This window comes from Ostrinia furnacalis, unplaced genomic scaffold (genome assembly GCF_004193835.3).
Source record: "Ostrinia furnacalis isolate ACB-3 unplaced genomic scaffold, ASM419383v2 OfSCF1456, whole genome shotgun sequence".
NCBI lineage: Eukaryota > Metazoa > Arthropoda > Insecta > Lepidoptera > Crambidae > Ostrinia > Ostrinia furnacalis.
In genome coordinates, this window is record NW_021131695.1 from 577,537 (window position 1) to 596,862 (window position 19,326).

Consider the following 19,326-nt stretch of genomic DNA (forward strand, 5'->3'; position numbering starts at 1 on the left):
CTCGTTGCGTTCGAAGATAAACATACTTTTTGTGTAACCGAAGTATCATACGTGTCCATCGTATGGTACTTAGGTTATGCGAGGCATGAAGGATTTACTGCTCCAGCATCCTTCCTTAACTCTATAATTATTGATAGGGATAATTGTGAAATAAATGTTTTTATTTGAAGAACTACTACCCCCTTATTAATAAAAAGTTATACCTAGGATGAACCTTGGATTAAAATGACATTTCCATACCAAATGACAATTTAAGCCAGAGTTCAACTAGGGTGTAACTTTTATTAATAAAGGGGTTGGAGTTTTATTATTTCTTAAGGGTTTTATTATAGGTTGCTAAAGCTAATAAACCCACAAGACCCAATAAGTCCACCCACAAGATGGACCGACGACCTCATAAAGGTAGCGGGAAGGCGCTGGATGCAGGCCGCCACCAACCGGCCATTGTGGAAATCATTGGGGGAAGCCTATGTTCAACTAGACGTCCTATGGCTAAAATGATCATGATGATGATGATGAAAGCGAATAAAGGGCTAATGGCTTGGGTAGTTCATCGTAGGTGTAATCCTTTCCTTTTCAATGTATATTTTAGTTATATTAATAGATTCTAGTCATAGTACATACTCGTATACATGGATGATTGTGTTATACTTTCATATAATACTTAGTGGAATTACTGCTTTCAAAACGTGAATTAGAACTGGCCCCATAGCAGACATTTTTCTACATCTAAAGGCCTTTTGAAATATATATTGGTTATGGCTATTGGAGCGGGTACCACTTTCCATACATTTGTGCCCATCATCCTTTGTAACATTTTTTATATTTTCTAAAAACCACAACAAACAAATTGGACACACATGCATGATATGTGGCTATTCAGAGGTGTGATTTATTTATAGGCGATCAGAGGAAACTAAATTATTGATTAAACTGGAGTCCATTTTGATCACCCAGGTCATCTTATCCATGGGTGATCAAAAGACACCAAATTGTCGCTTGAAGTTCAATTTGATCACCTGGGTGATCAAAGCCAGATGATCAAAGTGAAATAGACCATTTTACTTTTATGATTTAATTATGGTTTGCTTGGGGTTTGTCTATAAATTAACAACGTACGTTCAGTAATCATTTAGGTGTTTTATGTACTGACAGCTGACTTTTATGTCGTTGCATGCATAAACTAACCTATAGCAAAAGTCCCTGCGCCTATAATTATCTTCCTGACCTTTGTGATCTCTTTGTGACTAAGGACACGCCAGCTTCGCTTAAATGAATTGGTTGTGACGTGTGACAAGGACATCCCTACAAGTCGGTTAAGAAGATTAAAGTGTAAGTTGTGACAATACTGGCTCACTGAAACTTCAGCCATTTGAGATATTTTATTATTAAATTATGATGATGAATGGTACAAATTTGACTTGCCACAAATTGCTACTTCTTCTCAAAACCAGCCGAGATGTTGTCCCGAAGTTTTGGTAGGGCAAGCTATATTGAGACGTGTCCTGAATAGGGCGATGTACTTACTAATAAAGAATTAGAATTTGACGAATTTTCCGTTTTCCGACGAAATATTTTTCTATTAGGTATTCATCATTCATAAAAAAAAAAAATAACACTGTCACGGCGTTTCAGGGTTGTCAGTCACTAACATGTCTTACATGTTTTTATTTACAAAACACATTAATCACACATACAGCTTAATTCGCTAGTGACGTAACTAACAATGCATGTCTATTCCAACGTGTCGCAAGCTGTGTAAGGCCGCCACAAATGTTAACCGGTCAGCGGTGACTCCGATGGATCATTACTGCGCTTGCGTAACAGGTGATTGTGGCCAGTTAGCTTACTAGGGCTGGCAGCTTATAAAATTCTGAATTAAAAAAAAAAAAAACAAAAACAAAAGAGAAGCAACTTTTTCTAGAAAAATAAATCATTTGGTTGCTTATAATGAAATATCTTGTCCCTTCTTGCCTCGTCTTCTTAGCCATTTTGAGAAACGGTTCCAAGTCAATTTCTTTGAAACCTTGGCAGTTCGTCGCTCCGCTCTCAGCTGTGTGCTGGAATAGTCAGTGAAACATAACACTGCTTGTTAGTCCGTAATTAGTAACTCGAATCGTATCTAAATAAATATTAATAAATAATTACTAATTAGTGGATATTATCTGGAAAACATTCACATAGGTTTATTTACACAAACAGCAATCAACTTAATTAACTAATTAATTAGCTGACTGAGATGTTGTAAAATCCTTACTACTTACGTTTTTGGCAAGTAAACAAGGACGATGCTTCAATAACATCAGAATTAAAATGTTTTAATTATTGTTCGACAAGTAGTAATAATTATTATGCGTTCTAAAACCGAAAGTTTGTGATGGTGGGTGAATAATTACATGTTTGTTACTCCTTTATAAATACAAAAAGAACTGAACAGGTTTTCATGAAAGTTTACAGTATTAAAGCATATTATAGTCAATACATGGACATCAATGTCATCAATTTATAGAAATCAGCACAACCCAAGTCGTGGGCAAAAAGCTGGTAAATCTTAACAATAGACATGTTGACACCACCAATCAATGAGGGCTATCGTTTTAGCGCTCACCAGTTAGCGCCACTGTAGAGTAAGGTCCTGTCACTTGCTAGTAGCGAAGACAGTGGCACCAACTGGTGAGCGCTAAAGTGGTAGGAGGACTATCGCAATTGCACTCATCAAGATTACTCATAAGACCTTACTCTTAAGGTCCTGTCAATCGCCAGGGGTGTCAACTGTTAAGTAAAAAAACGATAGCCCTCATTGACGTACCTTTTAAAACTGTCAAAACGAAACTCTCCCATAGATTTTGTATGGCACTACAAGCAAGTGACGTCACTATTTTGTCAGCTCAAATAAACTACTTTTTTCAATTATAATGCGACCAAAAATCGTTATTTACAGGTAATTTAAAATTAATTAATTTTTTTAAACCCAGAATGAAGTCTTTTTAGAAAAGTTGTGATTTCGAATTATTGGAGAATGGTGTCAAATTGTCCATTCATTATTTTTTGCCAGCCCTATTAGCATACCCCAATGTTTATGTTACGAGTTTTGTTGATAGGACAGGGTGTGTGAAACTGGAGCATTGCCGATTCGCGAACTATGTTTTATAAAACATAATTGCTCTATCAAGCATTTACGATCCCAAATTGCAATGCCAAAACCTTTCTAATGGACGCGTGCTGCTGCCAATGTTTTGTAGAAATTAATTATCCAGTCTATTACGCTTATGTTACTTACATTAATAGTTTCAGTAGGTAGTTTTACCCTGACTAGTGTTATTTTGTTACGCAAATTATAATTTTCCTTACCCTGAAAAAAGAAGGTAAAGAGGAAAGGAAAAGGAAACCCCTACCACAGTACCTATATTATAATAGGTACTATGCCACTACCAACCGGCCGGCCAATCTAAAATTCATTGGGGGAGGCCCATGTTCAGCTGTGGACGTCCCGTGGCTGAAATTATGATGATGATGATCTTACAACAACCACAAAAAATTTGACAGTAGGTACTATTTCTTACCGACAAAGATAATTTAAATTTTTATTTGTAAGTTTTGATGTAAGTTCAAAAGGTTTAGGTATAATAGGTTTAGGTGTTAAAATCTAAGCATAGATGTTTAGGTATGGGCAAGAAGAAGTTACATATAATAATCGACAGCACATGATAATTATACATTTTTTATACAAAATCACTTATAACTACATACAATTCCGCTTGTCCTGTTCAATTGTCTCTACATTATCTCAGACTTTATTATCGATACCAATATAAAAACGAGGCAGCTCTACTGAAATAATCCAAGGTCTAAGCTAGATTATTATTATTACCCTGAAGACTGTAATAATATTCTGCCATCTAGATATCATAAGCGTTATTATTTCTTTCTTTAAGTCCCCAAGGCTCTACTTTCGGCCATATTGGCTCAATGCCAGTGCTAAATGTCAGCCACCGGTGCCATTACGTTTTTACACCTTCCGGTTCCTGATGTCGTTCTGTTAATTCGCTTGATGCCTTTTTAAAAACAAGCCAGGATTTCAGTTAAATGGAAAAATACGCAGAACTGCTAATGGCGTTGAACGTGAGCTAGCTTTTAAGAAAATCTGTAAAGTGAATTTTGTTTTAGGACTTAGAAGGCTTTTATAAGGTGATAAATTGAATATTTTCTCACAAAACCAATCCTTAGTTAAATTTTAGCCTGAATTTATGTCACGTACAACACATATTATTACACAAAAGGCACTTAATTGAATCAAACAAATCATTTTGTGATTCTTTGAAAATAAAAACGAATCTGTCCGATAAACCTGAATTGCACCATCTTACTTTAACTTTGACAAAATGTCAAAAATCTGTCAAACTCCATACAAAAAGCACCGGTTATCGTTATAGTTACGGTCAAAGTTTGGTGGTGCAACTCAGTCTTAATGTTTAGGTCTAATGTCATAACTGAAAACTGGACTTTACATTCATTGTATACAAACCAATTAATATTCATTATATGAGAGCTGTAACCATGCAGGACTATTTAAATCAGCGGTTTGTAGGTCACATAAGTGATTAAGCAGTTAACGCAAAGTAATCGAGAGCTGAATTATTTGATCCTTAGTGCAGTGTAGGTATTATTTTCAATGTAATATTAAATTATGTTTGTTGCAAAAACTAACCTGGAAGTAATTGTGACACAATGCAATTGTATTAACTACTTTGAACTCAGTGCAAGTACAATAAAAACAAAGAAGGGTTTATTTGTTTGACATCTATAATTTATTTTGGTTACTAATATCTTATCTAATCATATAATTATCTTGTAAACCAAAACAATATTACCTATATTTATTTATATACCGACTAAGTAAAGTTAATATTTATACTTGTTTAACACTTACCCTGAGTTAAAGCTAGACGCTAAATAGAAAGAACAGTTAACCGGAATTTTACTGTGATTTGCTATTAATAGTTCAGCCTAACTTTGGAGTTAATTAATCAATCGAAAAGTTTATAATGAATATAACAACAAATAATATTTACATACATTGTTAATTTTAAACCTCTAGTACATTTATTCATAGATTCTGATAAGAATATGTTTCAATCAAGAATAATGTTGATAAAGATCTTAATATCCCGAATAGGATATTTTGTGCTGGTAACATTAGTAGTTAGAATGTTGCATTCTGTTTCACCAACTGTCACTTCTGGGTGCTGGCGGTGGTCTGAAAATGTAAACATTTTTTTAAAGCGAACATAGGTACTCAATAGGTTAGAGGTAACACAAATAGCATAGTAGCAAATAATAGGTATGTGCGTATATTTATCTTCACACCTCTCGTACCCATCACTGTAACTCCTATGTAGCCAGTATCTAATAAAAACCCAACCAATGAAGGTCAAGTTAGATTTCCTGAATTTTATTTCTTTCTATAAGCAAGCTGTAATTGTAAATGTGGGTCCGTGGCCGAGTCCCCCAGTATTTGACGCACCCGTGGTGGACGCCCCCGATTTAAATAAATTTAATATCATATTTTTTTCGGCTTTTGCACTAAGTACAGTCAACGAAAAAAGTTTCACAAGCTAATTATTATACTAAACTATGCATGTTTGACGCTATTTATGCAATCTGGGAGCAAAATTTTAACCCAAAACCAGCAGTAGTAAGAAACCAAAAACTTTTGTAGGAATTATTTTAATTTCATTAGATTCATTTTTGTGTTTAATTCTACTGGCCTAATAAATATTTATTCGTTTATAAACATTTTTGTGCCTGACTGTACATTTGATTAAAAATTGCTTCAAATCGAATTTAACTGACCGGGGGCGTCGACCACGGGTGCGTCGAAAACTGGGGGACTCGGCCACGGACCCGTAAATGTACGTGCATTCATTTAGTTAACCTCTGCTTAAGTTTAACCTACGAACAATGGCAGTGCAATTGTATCAATTAGTCAATACTGCTGGGAACAATCATCCCACTCTTAGTCGATTAACGTCCCACTGGAGGGCCAAAGTACTTTCCCGAACACCTCAGGCGAGGTTCCACTAATTCGTTTAAATAGTACTAACCTAAGCGTACTCATTTTGTCTAAATATACGGACAGAGGCTCTAAACATTTTGTATCAGTTTAGAATACAGGTTTATACAGATAAGGCGAGTGAGCTTTACATGTGTGGTGGCTCGCTACTGATTGTTTTTCAAAAGTTTTGACAGACAATACACTATCGTTATGTGCATATAGGTACACGTACACACACAAGTAAAGCTCACTCGCCTTCGTGAGTTGCAAGAAGTATACTGTAAATTATTCATACTGTAAATTTGAGATGTTTGACATTGTTATGAATTTTCAGAAAATGTAATAAAAACGTTTTATCATTCGCTTTATCATACACTGATCTATGTATTAAATACGAGTACATTTTATCCTACCGTCTGATACAGACAATAAATGTTGTGAGCCCCTGACTAATAATTACATTATGAACATTCAGAAGTTACCAACCCTGGGGTATTCCAATTACTGCCGTCGCACATCGCCGTGGTTGGGGTACTTTCTTGATGTCTGTTGATGGAATACTCTATTAACAACATTATTGTGTCTTTATAACGCTTGATAAATGCATGTTTTTGACTAAGCATGACTACTTATAGTATTAAATAGAGTAAGTAAAACAAGTAAAATAGCTTAAGCATCCAAAGCCACATCGGTAAGCTGTTTGCAACTAAAATCTGTCAGTCAAGTTATTACATAGGTCCCGATCAGTCTGTCACTACTATGACCACAGAGCATGGAATCGCGGGCGGCGCGCGACGATTTCATGCTCTGTGACTATGGCCATTATTCATTAAGGCTGAGTTGCACCACCTAACTTTGACCGTAACTATAACGATAACCGGTGTTTTTTATATGGAGTTTGACAGATTTTTAGTTAAAATAAGATGGTGCAACCCAGCCTAAGTATGTTTATTTACTAGCCAAGCGTTAGACACTTTAAATAGTTCGAGTGCAGGTAGTAAATGCTTAAAGAGATTGATAAGCATGCTACGCCACATAATGTAGCGATCACTTTCTCATATAAAATACATAATGTTTTTGCATTAGTTTTATTTCAGACATACATAACATACCCTGATCCAAGATTGGTGAGCGTCATAGTCTCGTGAGCTCGGATCTTCCACCCATAGGTGCGCCATAGCCTGACGCACAATGGCGTGAGTGCAGAACACCATAAGAGCCCGAGGAGGACTCCACAGAACCACCAGCCATGCTGTGGAATTTGAATCTATTTGGTAATAACATTTAAGTCTTTATCCTCTTCAAAGTTAACTTATGCATAAACGACCCAAACATTGAACCCTTGTCATACTAGATGTGATTAAATTTTGGATATGGGTTTTGGATGCTTGATTTACTACCACTACCATCTTATCAGTAGTTAAGACCATCTATGACTTTAAAAAAAAATAGATATATTTAGTTCATAAACACGTGATATTTCCTATAGTTTTGGAGAGTAAACAAACAATTTAACGTCCTATACGTTAAATTCACTGAACGAATGAATTCTAGAATTAACGCTTTTGACATTTTGTGATCTGCATCATATCGTAAACAAACATTATGCGATTGATATTTTCAGCATTTGCGTAGGTGAAAAACTCAAAAAGGACCACGATACGGTTTTTATATTATTTTCTAAATGTCACAGTCATTACACGTTCGAAGCGTTTCATAAAAATATTATTTAAGGACCCTGATTTGATCTTTATGTTTATAAGATAAAAGCAATCATTTTTAGATGGGTAATCTCCCAAAGAGGGTACATAAAATATTTAGCAAAGATTGAGAAAAAGAAAACCCTGACCCAGGTGGTTTGAAAATGTAAAACGTTAAATCCATACTAATATTTAATATTAAAAGTATTTTAACAGAATTTCTAGTTCCATTAAAAATTAACTAAATAAAGAAAACCAAATGAAGTCGAAAAGTCTTTGCTTTATTGAATTTTGGGGTAAATAAATTGGGAAGAGTGCTCCCAAAAGTGATTCCCGGCAAACACTGAATGGCTTTTTGGTTCGGGAGATAATAGGGAATTCTATTTGCGTTAACTGAATCGAAATGCATAAAAATCTCATGAAGTTAGCGTAGGTCATTGACACCTAATCGTGCAGTCCCTTTTGTGTCGAGGGCCGAGTGCATGCTCGCGATAAGGGCGTTAGTTTGAATGAAAAATTGCATTCGCAAATGTTTTTCAGAGAATAATATTAAAGTTGGTTGGTTATTGATTCAAATTGCAGTTGTTTGCATTCGAGAATGACTTTGAGGTAATTATTATCGCTTGTCTGGCCTGATTCGAGTACTTCGTGTTCTGGAATATTACGAATGGGATCACGCTGAGGGATCATATAATATAATGTTGAATCATCAATGCTTAGTATCGGGATACGCCGTGTGGTGACGACAGAGTAGAATACATTTGTCACCAACCCCTACTCTTCCCTTGGGTGTCGTAAGAGGCGACTTATGGACTACACATTAAACAGAAAACGGGCAGCAGCGATGTCTGATAAACATTAATCTTTTAAACTGCGATCTCTAATCCGACTGCCAAGCGTGGAAATTATGGCAAAACCCTTCACTAAAGTGGAGGAGGCTCATAGTCCAATACAGTCCATAGGCTGTAAAGGGCTGTTGATGATGGATGCGTCGATGATAACCGCTTCTCATGAGCATATGACCTTTTCTGATATCATCACCATAGTTTCAGCCACAGGACGTCTGCTGAACCTCCCCCAATGTTTTCCATAATGACCGGTTGGTAGCGGCCTGCATCCAGCGCCTTCCTACTACCTTTTTGAATAATATTTTCAAATTAATAAGCATGTCACCCAAGCTACTTACCAAAGAAGAGATGTACTTAGAGCAAAATAAAGTCCGCAAGGCAGAGTATACGGCATTATTTACCACTACCATCAGTCAATTTATGTAGATGATCAGCTGACTCTATTAGAGTAACCTTTTCTGACATAAGTATTGTTATGGGTAACTAAAGGTTCTTACCAAAGAAGAGATGTACTTAGAGCACAACAAAGTCCGCAAGGCAGAGTAGACGGCGAACAAGGGTTTACACCTCGCAGCGTGCTTGCCCACCGACATAAGCACGTGGGTCCTCCAGGCCGCTGCATGCGATATCAGCCGGGACACGTACATTGATACTTTCTGGTAAGAAAAACTATTGATTAGGTATTAATTAAAAATCTTAAGTGTAACTTTATGGTTTTAAAGTAGGAATCTTGGCTAAAATCGGGAAAAAAATTCACAGTTCCGATTGTTTTGCTACAGCAGACTGCTTGAGACCACAGTTTATAAAATGTCGTGTTGAGAATCGTTTTTCCTCTATTTTTGTTGAAATGGAACGCGTAAGTTAAAATCTTATAGTACTCCTGGCAACTAACATAATTTGGTTTAAAAATCATCAATGTAACTGTTATTATTCGGTCAGAAAAGTTAAATGTCAAAATTGTTTTTTCGTTTCACTATGATCCTTACTAAGATCATGTTGAGGTGATGATGTTAATCCTCTTGAAATATAATGAGGAGTAATCGGTAACACGTGAAATTTTGTGTTTCGGTAACATCTAATGAGCAATTAGTGGTGCAGTCTGGAGCACTAAATTGGGGCCATTGTTTCCACATTTAATCATATTCTTTCTTTAAAATACCAAACATTGTATTTTCTATATTGTTGGTGGAATGTGGATAAAGGAATGAAGGAGTCAGTGTACCTATGACGACCATGCATCGAATAACTATAGCATAAAATACCAAATTAAGATCAAATTCTTACCTTCTGCGCTATCACGTCTCCTTGGTTGTCAATATAATACTGAGCTGTGTATATGTGGCTTAGAGAAATGTTCAGTTTTCTTCTAAACGGCATCAGCTGTAGTTCCAACTCTGTGAGTTTGTACACAACGTCTGCTCTCACTTGTTCTAACGGCTTTATGCTCGTCATGTACACTCTCCTGGTGCGAGTGGCTAGATTAGGAAAACAAAAGAAATGATCATAGTATGGGCAGGCCCGCACTAGGTGAACCGACGATCTGGTGAAGATTAAAATTAACAACAAAATACTATGTCAATCCTTGGGAGGCCTTTGTCCAGTAATGGACGTCATTTGGCTGAAACGAACAAACAAACAAAAATATTTGTTTATTGGCATAAGGTTCATCTTTACATCTTTTGGCGAATCTAAGAATAAATTAATAACTTAGTTTACATTAATATCACTGTTTTGATAGAGGTAGTAGCAACCTATGGTATAAATGACCTAGTTACTATTTAGAAACCTTTGGATATAAATTATCTAGAGTCAGTCATTGACTATCTCTATACTATGAGTAGATTTGTAGACGTCAAAGATGAAGAATAATCCCAACTATCCCAACTAATATTATAAATGCGAAAGTAACTCTGTCTGTCTGTCTGTCTGTCTGTCTGTCTGTCTGTCTGTCTGTCTGTCTGTTACGCTTTCCCGCTTAAACCTCGCAACCGATTTTGATGAAATTTGGCATAGAGATAGTTTGAGTCCCGGGAAANTTTTGATGAAATTTGGCATAGAGATAGTTTGAGTCCCGGGAAAGAACATAGGATAGTTTTTATCCCGGTTTTGAAACAGGGACGCGCGCGATAAAGTTTTTCTGTGACAGACAAAAATCCACGCGGGCGAAGCCGCGGGCGGAAAGCTAGTGAAGATATAAAACAAACTATCTAAAAAGATGTAAAAATTACAATATTATTGACTTTATTCAATCTTAGAAAACATGAACGCAAATCAATAGTTACAAATCCTTACTTAGCAAGTCTGAACTTCAAAGAGCACACGTGATCCTCTTTGAAATTTAAAGGTCGAGTTATGAGAATACTATGCAGACAACTTACTAAGTATAGAAACTAGACTTTGCTAAAAATGGTGCAGCTGCAGACAGGGTATAAAAATAAATTCTTAAATGTGGGTGGCTCTACATTAAGTTTTCTTGATTATACCTACCGAGATCTATTTCTTTACATTCATTTATTACTATGTATTATGCAGCATAGCCGGTTTTGTCGCTATAAGACTGTCTCTAATTTCATCATCATTATCATGATTTCAGCCATAGGACGTCCACTGCTGAACATAGGCCTCCCCTAATGCTTTCCACGTTGATCGATTGGTAGCGGCCTGCGTCCAGCGTTTCCCTGCTACCTTTACGATGTCGTCGGTCCACCTTGTGGATTGTCTCGGTGGACGTCCCACGCTGCGCCTTCCGGTACGCGGCCTCCATTCCAGAACCTTGCTGCCCCATCGGTCCCCAATTTCCCCTCTCTAATTTATTAGAAGCAAATGGTGGATCCGGCTTACACTCCTCACCATGGCCAGATGGGTTGGGAATGCCTCATGTTCTAAAATTACCATGCATAAGCAACTGAAGATTCCTCTTCAAGAAATCTACATCGGAAGACAGTCTACAACTAATAGCGCAAGTATACTATGCGGGAAATTGATCGAGACGTATAGTGCAAACATGCACTTCGGTTATTTTCGTCATGTATCGCCCATACTTGAAGTCACGATAGCCGAACGGTGAAGGGGTCGGGCTGGCCGACTCGTGATCCGGGGAACGCGGGTTCGATCCCCGCCGCCGCTCGACTATTGTGGTGAACTCACTCGTGCGTGACACAAGCATAATTTAGCTTACTTATTTCATTTGTGTAAACAAATTACTAATGATCTTTAAAAAAAATACATATTTTTTTTAAGGGACGCGCGCTGGTAGCTTGAAGAGATTTTCCAGCTTCATGAGCATGATAGCAGAGTGGCGAGTACAGAAGGTACTCTAGCCGTTTGGCGATCGTCGGTGTGCGTGCCGACGAGGCCGAGTGTGGGCTTTCCCTAATGCGTCCCCCGGACACGGCCCGAGCCGAGGTCCGAGCCTACCGTGGCGCCCTCAGGCCGCGTCCGTAGTCCCCTCGATCGGGCCCACTAGAGTGAGCCCGCCGTAGGCTGGACTTTGGTCCAACACCGCGGTGGGCAACCCTCTAGTTGGGTTCGCCACTGATCGGACGCCTTATGCGCTAAAAATACATCGTTGAGCGGGCTCGCGCTTCATCTCGGTCAATTTCCCGCATGGTGTACTTGCGCCATAACATTTGTCATGCAGTCTATTGGACTACGTTGTCTGTAGAGCATTAGTATAATCGGATATTACCCATCGTCTCCAGGCGGCCGGCGGTCGTCAGGTCGGAAACCTGGGCGGCCACGTTTTGAAGTTGGTCCACTAAAGACGGCAAATCCCTTCCGACTATCGGTCCGTTGTAATCCATCCTTGGAAGAGATTATCACGTTTGTTCAATTTCAAAAGGTTAAAGTGTAAGGCTATAAATAACCAACCTAATTCAAAATAGCTTCTCTGAACAAGACGTGCCAGTATCAATTCGCTGGTAATATTTTTGAGACATCGTTATAGTGATTAAATATGCAAACGGATATAGAGAACTTATCCTCGGGTATTGATTTGAGATTTTAGGCTTGAGAATGCTCAACAATTAGAAACATTAACACATTTAAGGAATACCTTCGGTTTCTCAATGCAGAAACCGGAGGATATCACATATAAGGAATTAGGTACTCGTAGTAAGATTGCTAATAGTTATTATTTATTACACTCACCTATACTTTGCTAAATTAACATCCGAGACCACAAGCATCCGAGTCAATAGTCTATTAAAGTTCAACGATATTGTTTTCAGAAGACCGACATCAATGGAAGAAGCCAGTCTTCCCAAGTCTGCTTGCAGCTCCTCCCATTCAAAATAGGAGGTCTCTTTGTTAACATCTAAGACTTTGTCTAATTGGAATACTATGTAGGCTGGACGGTCTTTTTCACAATCCCTGAAAAATTTATTAATTATGTACTTTTTAGTAACATAGATTTGCACAAACTACAGATAATGTGAAGGAATACAGGTAAACTATTTTTTTTAATTTCAGGCGTCAATAGCATTTGTTGAATGTACTATATTTTTTGACATTTAATTTTTATCATGGCTTCATCTAGGAAGTTAGTTAATTTTCTTGGTACTTAGATAACAGTTTATCCCAGAAAATTCATTTCCGAAGTCACAGATATCAGTAGTGACCATTATCAGGAGTGGCCTCAAAGTGTTTTGTGTGTGGTTAATGTTGCTAGGAATATTTTAGAAAAATCTATGTCACTTGCACTGCTAAAGACCTTACTGATATTATAATTATTATTCCTTACTTTATTTATATCAAAAGCTTCTTATAGGATAGGTCGTAAACTTAACAATATCTCTCTATGTAATGTACACATTCCTTGTATCGTGATTCGTAGCTTCTTTAGGCATTACGGCCCGTCATTAAAAGGTAAAAAAATAAATGTCCAAAAATACCTCAAAAAATCCTTAACAGAGACATCAATGGTGACGTTGTCAAGGTCCCTGAAGAGTGCATCAAAGATTCCCTCGTCCTTGTGGAGCAAAGGAGAGGGCCTGTCCAGGAGGGCAGTCAATGTCTCGTATTGGGGCTTGTCCCACAGAGGGTGGCACACGTAAACCTGATTAAATAATAATGATTTAATAAACGAGCTACAGTTTAAGAGTGTCTAAGGAAGCTAAGATAGATTGGAGAAAATAGCTATGGCGAAAATCTATACACTTGAGGATAATTATGGTCACTTTAAGATTGATCGCATGCGTGTGGTCTATTCCGAATGGTTGATACATACCACCATAAATGATAATAATATGTGATGTACAGTCTTAGCTTCAATTTTATATTTCACTCCAATGCAATAATAGTTGGTAAAATGATTATCACAGAACTATTCTTATTAGTAGGCTATTAGTAGGAAAATGATCTGAATTAAGCCGTTTTAAGACATAAACCAATCTTAATTTCCTTTTCGTATCCAAACGTATTTACAATACGTTATGTATAGCACAAATTAAACAAAAGGTTGAACGCCTAAAAGGAAAACATAAGCAAAATGCCAACACAGTAAAACCGTTCGTTGTTTGTGAACGTAATAGCACTCACCTCTGCGTGTCCTGTGATAAGGAAAATAGCTGATATCATGCCCCATAAAATAAGGGATGAGAAACACAGCCAGACTGCAGACCTGGAATAAAACGTGGAATTTGACCTTCTGGATCTATTTTAAATCTAGAAAATTCGAAATTAGATTTATTTACCTTTTTATGATAGGTACGGAATGGTTGTTTCTACTAATTATAGTTTTTCCCACGGCATTGATAGAACCTACTAATAATCTTAAAAAATCCCCTTTAAGTAGTACTAAATACTTAAACGGCCACTGCTACGGGCTTGTCCATATATATATAGCTTGGCTTGACCAACGCATTCATGTATCTATTTAGAAATAATAAACTTGAAAAATTGGGATTGTCTAAGGTGGGAATCAAACCCACGACCTTTGCTTGCCGGGCGACTGCTCTTACTCACAAGATGCGACTTTTAACGCTACAAGTTTTTAATAAGCAATGTAGTATCTACACTACAATACAGGTATTGAAAAATAGACTTTTCCCGAAGGATTTCAATTGTATTAATATACAGGGTATCCCAGAATGGGTGAATCAAACAGATAGGGGAGGTAGCTCTATTAATGTACAGTCCCAAAAAAATATGAAAAAAAAATAAAGCGCATAAGGATACAAAAAAAAATTCTTTGAAAGAGTGAAAATAAATCAGCTTTCCCTAAGTATCTGGCTATAATTGCTGCGTTTGGAGTTTATTTGTACTTTTTTCTTACTAATATTAATTGTACATGATCGCTTCATTTATCTGTAAACAAACTTTAGAAAATAATGACTAGATTTTGAGTTTAGAGCACTTTATTTAAAAAAAAAACCGAATTCAAACATTTTTTTTCATATTTTTTTGGGATAGTACATTAGTAGAGCTACCTCCCCTATCAGTTTGATTCACCCATTCTGGGACACCCTGTAAAAATAAAATCTTGTTTGTCGAACACCTACAGCTGGAGTCCCTGTAGGTTATCTCTGAGTGGGACGTGGGTAGAAAGCAGAAAAACCTTGTTGTCAAACTTAGCGGAGTGAGAAACAACCCCAAAGAGCTTAGGTAACTTAATTTAGGATGTTTGAAGGTTACAACATTTGATATAGAAAGGTGCATAGTGTACTAAAAGCTATGCGTATAGTGTAACACTAGTTTTAGCCTGCAGCTTCACCCGCGTGAAATTCAGTTTGTCACAGATAGTATTAATAATCCATATTATTATCTTATAATTCTGAATTGAGATTTTAGCTTAAGCATACTCATTTTCTACTTAAGTAGTAGGTACATTTTTCACAATAAGGTTGGGTTAAGAAACCGGGTGTTAGTTATCTGATGTACAAAATATAATATCACTGTAAAGTTTAATCAAATTTCCTACTAATTTTTGCTTGATAGAGTAACAAACATTCTTACAAACTTTCATATTTATATTAGTAGTAAATACTCACACTTGTAGAGTACGCTTGCCGTGGTCTTTGGCGTGGCCGCAGCCACACATCATGGCGAATATTACGAGGAGCATGATGAAAGCAAATATTACCACACAAGCTGAAAAAAAATTGTTCGTTCTAATTTTAAAAAAATTCTAACAGTCAGGGATTTGAAAATGGAGACGTCATTTGTGTGCGTTCCAAGTTTAAAAAATTGATAGTGAAGTCACAGATTTGAAAATAGAGACCAACTGTCACTTAATTTTCTTTTTTGCGTTGTTCAATATTCGCAAGTAAAAAAGTTAAACACTTTTTTTTAATAATTATGTTTGCATTAATTTATACATGAATTGAAACTTTATTCTTTTCTTTTTTAGGGAACAAGTCAGGTAAGCAAGGTTTAGGTTAATCTTTTTATATTTTTGAGCCTTCCCTACTGTACCTCAAGACAACGAATCTCTCTGATAAAACTCTGCTATAACATAACTGGTAGGTTTAACATACATAGGTAACTGTCAATAAAAGAGTATCATTATTTGACTTACCCAACATAAGTGCCCATCTCCAAAAATCGTATTTCTGCACTCGTTCCAAACCCGACTCTATGCGTCTGGACACAGAGTGCAAACCTGCTGTGAGATGGCGTACGATATCGTTCAAAACGTTTGAAGATTCGTGGACTGATTGACGTCGAGTTTCTATGTCATTGAGGATATCTGAAATGTACTCAAGAATACGTAGAGATTTGAAGTTCACATTAGAATCATGGAAAAATTGGTTTCAATTTTGTATAAGATACTGGAATTTATTTAACTTATAAAGCCAAATATACATCTAAAAACGCTTGTTACTGATTTAATTCAGCAGTACAACAGTACCTACAAAATACAGATCAAGAATAAAATACTTGACTAGTGACTCAGTAAAAATATCTGCGTAATACTTATATTTTGTGGTAATACCATGTTAAAAGCAAATAATTTAATATTATCTCATTTCAAAGAGTAATTAATTACGATATCTAGTGAAAATTCCGAAGACTTTGTCCAAGGCATCTTAAATGAGTAAAATAGCTTTTCGACCTAAGGGCCTACTGTGAGTTTACATAAAAAAAATATTAAAATTTTAGTTCTTTTTAATGTTTCCGCGCTGTACAATCTGTCATACATTTAATTTCATTGTTTGATGTAAACTCACACTCAGCTTTCTGTTTGCCATGAAACTTAAAATAATACTAAATATTGTGTAAAATTACGATTTTATTACGATTTTCAAAGATACGTCTTTGAAGTTTGGAAACTATTTAAACTTAAGGCCCCTAACCCATTTTCAAGAAAAATCTATCCTTTTCCAGAGAAGATTAACCTTTGATATTAATATGATCATTTACTTATTACGTAGTTTAAACAAGCTTACCTTTCCTAGCCTGGACGGTCTGAGTTGCAATAGCGGCGGGCAAAGTTTTGAACTCCTGGCGAGCGGTGGATATGGCCTGGGTCAGATTATGGACCCCTAGTGTCCGTAGATCCAGTAATTGCTTCTCGCGAAGTATCTGTGTGGAAATTAATGAGAGATTAATGCCCGTTTTCACTATCATCACCATCAATCCCTAAATTTTAAGTGACCCCTATGGTAACAAATAACAGGAATTTTGTTTAATAGCCCAAGTAACATTTTACTCCATTTAAGAGTTCAATAGTCGTTCACATGTACTCCACAAGCTGTGTATGTCAGCTGTATACGAGCTGTATAGCTTGCTATAATGCTTTTATAGAACCAGTTTGGGCACAAATTAGACAGCTTTAAGTTCACTATGGCTGTACATTAGCAGTATAATAGCATTATAATAGCAGTTTAAGTAGTAACATCGTACTTAAGGCTGACTTACGGCACTATATGGGACGCAGTGTGAACCATACAACGTACGTGAGGACAATAAAGAGTAACAAGTGGCTAAATGCACAGCTTTCAAAGTTATAAAGTCCGACAAAAGTACTCCAATGCTACATAAAGTTCACGTGTGTCCTAAATTATTTCCACATTTTAATATTAGTTTGGTATTTGTACGTGAGTGCCAAGAGGAAACAACTCGGGCGGATAATATAATCATTTATGCAAATAATAACACGGGTTTTAAATACTTAATAATGTTAATGCCATTGGGAATGCAACTTTATCGTGAAATGTATACATATTTACAGCTAAAATATTTACGCGCCTCTGTAAAAACGCGATATTCATTTTAAAATATTTAAAACTGGCTGAGAGGAAATCTACAATTTTCAGTTTTTGATATTGTATTGGCATTATAATTATACTACGGTAATTAATTATAACATGAAACCAAAACTCAATCGCTCTATCTGCGAATTTTGTGATAAATCTGCATTAATTTTGGAGATTTATTTGGTAAATATTTTAGGTTATGTAGAACAAAATGGTGGAAATGAAATACGGCTATGTGAATTGTTTTAACTCCAATTTAATGCGGTGAGCGTATATTAGGTTCACATGTGTTCTGTTAGAATGCTGTTATCTATATTAAGTTCCACATTTGTACCACTACAGCGCTAATGTAATGTGTATTAAGATGTACCTAGTTCAGGTCAATTGTGTATCTTTAATTCTTTCAAATACTGAAATTTTAGAGATCCGCAATAAAAATTATTAATGTCCGTTAAATCGCCTAGCCCAGGTACTAATAGTCAAGTATGAATACCTAAAGCATCAGACGGTAGTGTTCCCGGTTTAAATTCGTTTATTATGCCTGACAATTTATTCAAAGCGGAATGAGGAATACGATTTTCAATAGCCTTTGTTCTTATTTTTTTGCTAAAGGTTAAATAATTGTCTAAATCAAAATTGTATTCACTATCCCTAGAACTGCAATCATCACACTCTGATATCTGTATATTTTGAAGGGAACTTTCAGGTTCAGGCATAATATTTTCCTCTGCATCATGTACAGAACCACCATAAATACAACTAAAAACAGGCTTGGGGAAAAGTGTAATAGAATATCAAATTCACATTCATTTTCAGCTTAAAGCAAATAAGAGTAGTCCTTGTGGACAAATAAACTGCTATTGATGTTAATGGACAACACATATAGTCCTTTTAACAGCCTACAGTGCACATGCGAACCATTGAAACACTTTTGTACAGATAGTAAAAAAAGGTTATTTTATTAACACAAACAAGTCCTACTACAGCTACTAGCTGTATAACAGTCTAAAACAAGTAAACATAACAGCCTTTGGCTTTATAAATGACCACGTGTGTTCTATTAAAATGCTAGCTCTATAACATCGTACAAGTAGGCCGTTAAACAGCGGTTGCCGTATCTCTACCCTCCTATAATGCTCTTAGTCAGACGGCTGACTAAAGGATAGTTGTTAGAGTATTATAACACCAACAATCGTATAAAAGTATATCTCTACACTAGTCTACACTCCTATAAGTCCCTTAGACAGGTATAGGTGTAATTAATTGCAATAATACAGCTTATACATCACGAGTGAACTGTACTAATGCTTTAAGTACACATTGGAACTAAATGTGAACTCTTAAATGGAGTAAAATGTTACTTGGGAGGGGTCACTTAAAATTAGGGATTGATGGTGAAAACGGGCATAAAGATAGGTATGGTGAGCTGTGGGCTTTAATTTTACTGGAAGCTTTGAAGGATTTGATGGGAAATTAGTGAGATTTTTTTATGAAAACTAGTCCAATGTGAAACTCGTATCTAGCAG

At 36.3% G+C, this 19,326-nt stretch overlaps 1 protein-coding gene across 1 annotated transcript in view; it reads right to left on the reverse strand.

Moving 5' to 3' along the window:
- Positions 1-4,843: 4,843 nt before the first annotated feature.
- prom (prominin) overlaps positions 4,844-19,326 on the reverse strand; it is a 28,551-nt gene continuing 14,068 nt past the window's right edge. Inside the window, exons 7-18 of the mRNA XM_028304546.1 lie at positions 16,991-17,126; positions 16,120-16,290; positions 15,593-15,692; positions 14,142-14,223; positions 13,496-13,659; positions 12,753-12,974; positions 12,292-12,407; positions 9,888-10,078; positions 9,101-9,259; positions 7,168-7,307; positions 6,542-6,601; positions 4,844-5,257 (exon numbers count right to left, since the gene is read on the reverse strand). Of these exons, the coding sequence (XP_028160347.1) occupies positions 5,224-5,257; positions 6,542-6,601; positions 7,168-7,307; positions 9,101-9,259; positions 9,888-10,078; positions 12,292-12,407; positions 12,753-12,974; positions 13,496-13,659; positions 14,142-14,223; positions 15,593-15,692; positions 16,120-16,290; positions 16,991-17,126 (1,575 nt within the window). The 3' untranslated portion in view covers positions 4,844-5,223. The remainder of the gene's footprint in view (positions 5,258-6,541; positions 6,602-7,167; positions 7,308-9,100; positions 9,260-9,887; positions 10,079-12,291; positions 12,408-12,752; positions 12,975-13,495; positions 13,660-14,141; positions 14,224-15,592; positions 15,693-16,119; positions 16,291-16,990; positions 17,127-19,326) is intronic.